The sequence below is a fragment of the Labeo rohita genome, chromosome 17, assembly GCF_022985175.1.
Source record: "Labeo rohita strain BAU-BD-2019 chromosome 17, IGBB_LRoh.1.0, whole genome shotgun sequence".
Taxonomy (NCBI): domain Eukaryota; kingdom Metazoa; phylum Chordata; class Actinopteri; order Cypriniformes; family Cyprinidae; genus Labeo; species Labeo rohita.
The window spans coordinates 34,483,083-34,491,513 of record NC_066885.1 but is presented as its reverse complement, the minus strand read 5'-3'; the positions used below and the strand labels follow the sequence as shown (position 1 = coordinate 34,491,513).

The 8,431-nt window shown below is 37.8% G+C and overlaps 1 protein-coding gene across 5 annotated transcripts in view; it reads right to left on the bottom strand.

The window, feature by feature from the left end:
• Positions 1-671: 671 nt before the first annotated feature.
• Positions 672-8,431, bottom strand: part of esrrb (estrogen-related receptor beta) — a 68,490-nt gene continuing 60,730 nt past the window's right edge. For all 5 annotated transcript variants that reach the window (XM_051133890.1, XM_051133889.1, XM_051133892.1 and 2 more), the window contains 2 exons: positions 4,810-5,079; positions 672-1,043 (listed from right to left, as the gene is read on the bottom strand). In XM_051133890.1, coding sequence (XP_050989847.1) covers positions 799-1,043; positions 4,810-5,079 — 515 coding nt within the window. In that variant the 3' untranslated portion in view covers positions 672-798. The remainder of the gene's footprint in view (positions 1,044-4,809; positions 5,080-8,431) is intronic.

Sequence of the window (8,431 nt, the reverse complement as noted above, 5' to 3'; positions counted from 1 at the left end):
CAAAATAGGCCGCTTGACATATGGGCATCTGATTGTTTGAACACGGAGCGTCCTGGACTTCTGCCACACGTCGTAAATCCTCTGACAGCTCGTCCCCTCCACCCACCAACTACATTTAGGCCAAAACATCAACGACAACAATAACAAGTAGTTTAAAAAAGCAGTACAGTGCAACACAAGAGGTGGGCGCTCCTCGTCCTCTCGCCGTCGGCTCGATTTATTGCTGAGTTACTGGAGTAAGATGACTGAGATCCCGGATGAGCGTGTCACGAACGCCGTCTGCCCAGCCGGGATTCAAGAAGAGGTATTTTCAAGGACGTCAGCAAGTTCACATTTAGGGAAGAACCGGCAGCAGCTTCCACGTCCAGCCTCGGCCAAATCCTGCGGCTCGCCGCCATGAATATTTACAAGTCCTCAAGGTGTCCTGGCGTCGTCCGCGCCGAGGTTGTCGGCGACACGTACGGAGGGTTAGCGGAACGAAAAATGACTACGCACTCTGAAAATGACTTACAGTTTCTTCCATCATATATAAGCACAGATCGAGAACAAAAAGCATTACTGTACAAGTACATAGTATTTGTTATAGATTTTTAAATTATTTTTTCATTTATATTTATGCTTTAAACCAAGTTATTTAATTTTTTTTTTTCTCTTTCTCAGGTCTTTAAAAACGTCTCGGGCAGACGAGAGACGAGCGTCCCGCAGCCCGCGCGTCCGTCGGAGGAGCGTCCGTCCTCCGCAGTCTCTGCCACGCCCCGCTCGCCGTGGCCTCGATGATATCACGCGACGAGCGGCCAATCAGACCTTGGCCTCCAGCATTTCCAGGAAGAGTTTGTGCATGGGCACCTTGCCCTGCATCTTGATGCTGTAGAAGTGCTGGATGGCCTTGGTGGCCGTCTGCCGGAGCAGCGGCAGCGTCATGAGCAGCTTTCCCGCCCGTCGAGGGTCTTCTGCATGCTGACAGCTCTCGTAGTCCTGCAGCGCTTCGTGAAGGGCGTCCTGGAGCTTCTGAACCGACTCCACGTCCTCTATGTGCATGGAGTCTGCCACCAGAACAACAAACATCGCACATGCTGAGTACACATACTGAAAATTCAACCACATGGCTAATATGCCATTTCTTTACAATTGTCTGTAATTGTTTGTGCTGTTTCTTTGTAATTATTATTCAATTATTATGAAATGATACAATACAATACAATACAATACAATACAATACAACGATACACTACTGTTCAATAGTTTTGAGGTCACCAGAATTATGGTGACAGTAAAGACATTTATAATGTTACAACAGAATTCTATATCAAATAAATGCTGTTCTTTTGATCTTTCTATTCATCTGTGAATCCTGAAAAATAACATGTATCACGGTTTCCAGAAAAAAATATTGGGCAGCAAATTCACATATTAGAGTGATTTCTGAAGAATCATGTGACACTAAAGACTGGAGTAATGATGCTGAAAATTCAGCTTAGGAATAAATTACAGATTAACAGATATTCATTTAGAAAACAGATATTTTAAATTGTAATAATATTTCACAATATTACTGTTTTTATTTATTTATTTATTATTTATTTCAAAAACATTTAAAAATCTTACCCAAAATCTTGATCCCAAACTTTTGAAAAATAGTGTATATAAATATTGATTTAAAAAAGTATTCATTTGTCAGTGTTTTATATGATCCATACTACTGTTTAGAGGATGCATTTTATTTATCATGTCAATAATCAATAATGCACATTACGCTGAAAAAAAGAAAAGAAAAAGACTTATTTAGTGTTTTTGTCTTGTTTTCCAGTATAAACATTTTTAAATCAAGATACATTTACTTGAGATGCTTAAGATATTATGTTTTGTTAACTGAAAACAAAACAAAGTAAAGCAAACAAAAAACACACACACACACACAAAACAACGACAACATCAACCAAACAGGTCAGAAAAACAAACCTAATTCAAAAAGGAAACAAGAATATTTTTTCTGACTTTCTTAGCAGATATTTTTTCTTGTTTTGAGTGTAAACTCACTTAATTTTGATAATTTTTTTCCGTTAATAAGACTTAACATATTGTCATTTTGCTTCTCAAGTGAAAGTATCTTAATGTAAGACAGTTTAGATATTTGTACTGGAAAACAAAACAAAAATACTGAGGGAGAATCACGTTTTGCAGCGTGCAGCAGAGAGACAGACCGAAGACCTGGAGTCTTGTGTGTGTGTGTGTGTGTGTGTGTGTGTGAGGTGGAGGTTAAAAAAACACATCTGAAGAAACAATTTCCTTGCAATCCATCAGAAAGAGCCTGTCGATACGATTGATAAACTGCTAATTACAAAATCAATGGCTATGAATTTTCACAGCTGTCAGACAGCGGCAGTCCCGCGAGAGCCATCGGACAGAGCGCGTCTCTCTCTCTCCCTCCCGTCGCACCGCTCCGCAGCACGCCTGTCATCCGGCGCGCGCCAAAGGCCACCATCAGCATTTTCATTTTTCAGCCAGACAAAGAGAGACAGCGGACGAGACGGCAGAATAAAACGAGGCGGAGCGCGGGCCGCATTGATCAGGCGGGGACGGGGCCTGCCTTCTGAAAAGCCAGCTGTCGATACGGCCCTGTGTCTTCTCCCCCAAACAGACGAGGGCCATCGCTCGCTGATACTCATTCCATTCGACTTAACACATTTTATTGACAGCCCTGGTGTTCCTAATGAAATGCTAAATTTATCTGTGGCGGCGGCTCCGGGCCCCGTGGCTACCGTTATGGAGATAGAGAGAGAAGCGGGGAGCGCGGAAGGCGTTCAATTAAAAGCTCAACGGTCTCTCACGCTCTCGTTTCCGCTCCCTTCATCTGTCCATGGGCTGTATCCACCTACAGGACTCATGTCACCGCAAACATGTGTGAGTGTGCTCGGATATAATAGTCCTACATCGAATATATACAGTCCTTAGCCATCTTCAAAAATCGGCTAAAAACACATCTTCCATCTTTATTTGACCCTCTAACTCTAGCACTCTATATTCTAATTCTATTCTTTAAAAAAATTGACCTTTTTAGACCTGCACTCTATTCATTTACTTACTGCTTGTTTTATTAAAAAAAGCTTCTTTATTCGTTTTTTTATTCGGTCTGTATTTATCTATATAAATAAGCCTCTAACACTAGCTTGCTCTATTCTTTTTCTATTCTGTTTTCTTTTTATTTATTATATAATTAAAAAAAAAAGAAAAAACCTTGCTACGTGTACTGCATTAGGCTAAATGAGACTTAGTCATAGCACTTAGATATCATTACTCTTTTGTTGATTTTGATTGCTTCCATTGTCCTCTTTTGTCTTCAAGTCGCTTTGGATAAAAGCGTCTGCTAAATGACTAAATGTAAATGTAATGTAACAGAGAGTCTGTATATTGTACAAGTTAGGCGGGTCAGTCTTTGCACGCAGCTCCTTTCTGAAGTGTTTCACATTTTGAATTGATACGACGTGACATAACGGAGTAGAATAACAAATACAAATAAAACATTACAGCTTTTTTTGTTTTTTTGCTTTGTATATACTTTAAGTAAAATATGATGTTAATAAAAACAGCCACTGTAAATTGAGATTCACTGCAATTCCTCTGTTAGATCTGCTGTATGGAGCTGTACTGTAAATGTGAAAACTGATAACACTGAGATTGTCCTTGAACATGTATTTAATACTTTTGATATGTATTGATATATATTTATCACATATTTTTGAGATTTAATATATAGGTTAATTGATTTTCTGTGCAATGCATGCCTAACAGTGAAATGTGTATGAGAGGAACAAGCAGAATAAGATGCTAAAACATTGATCAAAATAAAATATTAAAATTATCAATTTATCTCAAAATGCGACAAATGTGACAGTTGGTTAGGTTCATTTATTAAAAGAAAAAACAAATCTATATTCAAAATCTCTTCTGCTTATCAGGACTGCATTTACTTGATAAAAATACAGTAAAAAAATGGTAACGCTTTATAATAAGGTGTCCTCTGTTAACATTAATGTATTAACTAACACGAACAAACAATGAACAATACATTTATTACAGTATTTATTAATCTTTGTTAATGTTAGTTAATAAAAATACAGTCCTTCATTGTTCATGTTAGATCACAGTGCATTAACAAATACGACTTGTGACTTTAATAATGCATTAGTAAATGCTGAAAAATAACATTAAGATTAATAAATGCTGTAGATATATTGTTCATCCTAATGTTAACTTGAACCTAATTGTAAAGTGTTATCATAAAAACAGTAAAACTGTGAAATATTTTTAAGTTAAAACAGCTGTTTTCTATGCAAATGTCTGTTAAAATGTAATTTATTTTGTGACCAAATCTGAATTTTCAGCATCATTACTTCAGTCTTTAGTGTCACGTGATCCTTCAGAAATCATTCTAATATGCTGATTTACTGCTCAACAAAACTTTCTGATTATTATCAGTGTTGAAAACAGTTGTGCTGCTTAATATTTCTGTGGAAACTGTCATACATTTTATTTTTTTAGGATTCACAGATGAATAAAAAGTTCAAAAGAACAGCATTTGTTTAAAACAGAAATCTTTTGTAACATTATAAAAGTCTTTGATATCACTTTTGATCAATTTAATGGGTCCTTGATGAATAAAAGTAATGATTCCTTTAAAAAAAAACAACAAACAAAAAAACAACAACACTCTTACTGACCCCAAAAAACTGAATGGCAGTGTATGTATAAATGCAGTTAAAACAACAACAACAACATCTAATACATTTATCAGTATAAAGCTGCTGATACCTGAGTTGGCGAGTGCGATGGCCTTCAGTGTGACGAACTCCTCTTTCTCCACCTTGAGTTTCTTGTACTTGCGCACGAGCTGTAGGATGGACACGTAGAGGTCCAGCAGGCCCGTGAGCCGCGAGTGCTCCTCGTCCATCACGTAGTCCTCCGCGTACACCAGCTCGTCCTCGTAGGGCAGCGAGCGGAACACGATGCTGAGGATCAGGATCTCCATCCATGCGCTCTGCAGTAGACTCATCTGATCTCCAAGAGACAGGCTGGAGAAACCTGAGCGAGACACGAGGCGTTCTTTATTCATCAAACGTTCTGTACTCAGTTTACAGAATGAAGACAATATACAGTACACACACAATACTGTGTTTAATACAAAAATACTAGAGTAAAAACAGGATAAGGGCATTATCATTATGTGTTTCCTCTGACGGCTGTCAATAATGTGTGCAGCGCATCTCCACGACCCCGTTTGCACATCACACGCGTCGAGCTTCCAGCGCTGCGATGATTAAAATGATTGCTTTACAAGTAGACTAAAGCAGCGCTATCTGCCCCGCTCGCCATTAAAGAGCCGATAGATTACAGTATTGATCGACTCACCCCGCCACACCTGACCCCAAACTTTCATATGAATGCCGGCATTGAGGCAGAGATGAGCGGCCGATGTCTATCTGCTGCCGGCTGACACTTTGGAGTGTTTGTGGGCCGACAGACAGAAAGAGCCCGAGGAAAATAAGAAAGCGGCAAAAAGGGGAAGCTGAGTGTTTAATTTCCTTTATCAGGTGGGCGAACAGCGGCCGGGCGTGCTGGAGGATACATTAATTAACAGATTGCGATCAGGGCCGCGGCGCCCTGACAATGTGAAGAGGGATCAATAAGGGCCTCGGAATGGAGGTGGCGGGATGAACGGGAGCCGCCGGAGATCAGGTCAGCGTAGACACGCTCCATACATACAGTCAAACGTGTGGCATTAGACATCATTTCCAAAAAGAAACACTTCAGCCTACACAGAATGTGAAAGACTTCAGTGATGCGGGCTCAGGATTGGGTTAACGGCGAAGTGATTCATATGCAAAGCGCATTGATTTGTGCATGAATGCCACATGTCAATCAAGGCCTTCTTTGACAAAACAAAGGGCCGGGCAGCGATGCCTAAACATAAAACACTGTACACAACCCATGTTACGTCTATAGTGTGACATATTTCAGAGTTACACAGGATATTAAATAAGAAGAAAAGACAGGACTTTTATTCATGGAGAATGGGATCCAGATTATACTATTTTAAAAGAAAACACTACTTTACTACTATTACTACTTATCAGTGCTGATCTTGCAAAGTTACTATCATTACTCAGTTCAAATGTTGTTCTAATCCAATAATTCAGTACAGCTAAATCAATAATATTACTGAATGTCATAAGTGTAAATTTCTCGAAATTGAGATTTTTACATCATCTGAAAGCTGAATAAATAGCTTTCCACTGTTTGTTATGATAGGACAATATTTGGCTGAGATGCAACTATTTGAAAATCTGGAATCTGAGGGTGCAAAAAAATCAAAATATTGAGAAAATCATCTTTAAAGTTGTCCAAATAAAGTTTGTAGCAATGCATATTACTAATCAAAAAATTAAGTTTGGATATATTTACGGTGAAAAATTTACAAAATATCTTCAAGGAACATGATCTTTACTTAATATCCTAATCATTTTTGTCATAAAAGAAAAATCTACAAATTTGACCCATGCAATGTATTTTTAGTTGTTGCTACAAATAAACCCATGCAAAATAAGACTAGGGTCACATTTGTATTTTAAACCCCAAATGTAAAACATTTATTGAATATCTGTCTATTATCATTCTTTTATCATTCTGAGGTTTGCATTGTGGCTGTTTAAGTCACTGACATATATACTAATGTTTGTTAATTTTTGATAATGTCAACAGTTTATGAAGCTCTTCTCTTCCAATGGGATTTACTTTATAAAAATCAGCTTTGACAGGTTGTTTCTCCTGTCCATTTACTCTTGTTGAAATGTTTCTGAAATCTTAGTTTTTATTCTTGGTGCAAAAACAGCTGCCATTGTGATCCATCTTAAGCACTAGTAAAAAATGTAATCAGTTTTTAGCTTGTTTTTATGCAGCCCAATAAAATTCATTGCTGGAAACATCTTCTATAACAAAGACGAGCTCGGCCATCTCCCCGTGATATATTTCATGCTCGCTAAATCAAAGCCAGCAATTCTGAAAGTAGACAAAAGCCGAAACCTGCGCAAAAAGGCTTTTTATGACTCTGGCAACCTTTTATAAACAAAATAACCATAAAAAACGACAAGTTTTAATCTGCCTGTATTCACAAGCTTATATTTGAGAATTTATCCCTGTCAGTTTATGGGCTGTGGTCTCCTCCTCCTCCTCGCCTGATGGTTTGTTGGTGGAGTTTGTGTGAGTTTCGCTGTCAATCAACATCCCCTCTCCGATGAAACTCTACATGACACTGAAAATAACAATACATCATTCTTAGGACATTTGCATTATGCACGTATCGTGCCGTGCCAAAGTATATTTGATGGATACGGAAGACATCTGTGAATTTAAGGTGATTAGAGCACCTTATTCTCAGGGGAGAACATTTACGATGAAGTCACGACCCCACCGGCCATTAAAAAAGCACTTCATTTAATGCCCGCACCCACAAACGTGTAGATATGAAACCCGTATTGCTTTTGAAATCAAAGTACATCAACTTGAATTACACATAAAGATCCACACGTGTGGGTGGTTTGTACATTATTAATGCATCACTTTTTACTGGGAAGCCTGCAGCATCACTGTTATATTAGCAGTGATTTCAGACACAAATATCACTGCACACCTTCAATCATGTGCCTTTACCTCTTTTTGACAGGAGCTGCATTCTGTCTGCTGTTTAGTGTTTGTTGTAATTAAGGCAACATATCAGAGGTGAACAGAATACAATTTTTAACAAATAGATATCACCATACTTCCCCAGCTGATTAATCAATGCATTAAGACAAATGTTTTTTTTTTTTGTTTTTTTTTTTATTCCACGATTTTTGAAATGCTGTGTTTACATATGTGACCCTGGACCACAAAAGCAGTCATAAGGGTCAGTTTTTTGAAACAGAGATTTATAGCATTGATTAGTATAAGACAATATTTGGCTGAGATGCAGCTATTTAAAAATCTGAAATCTGAGGGAATATTGAGAAAATCGCCTTTAAAGTTGTCCAAATGAAATTCTTAGCAATGCATATTACTAATCAAAAATTAAGTTTTGATATATTTGACCTATGCAATGTATTTTTGGCTATTGCTACAAATATACCTGTGCGACTTATGACTGGTTTTGTGGTCCAGGGTCACATATGCAAATTATTTAATAAAACATGATCTAATTTGCATGCATTTCCCGAACAGAAATCTGAACACTGGATAAATCCATCTTCATAATGTATGTTTGATTTTACTGACATATTAGAGTTAAAGGTTTTTACAGAGGAGGATTTTGGATTTCTCTTTTTATCACTCTATAAATCAGGAAACACTGTCAACAGACAGAAAACAAATACATTTTTACCATGTGTTTAGAAATAAAATG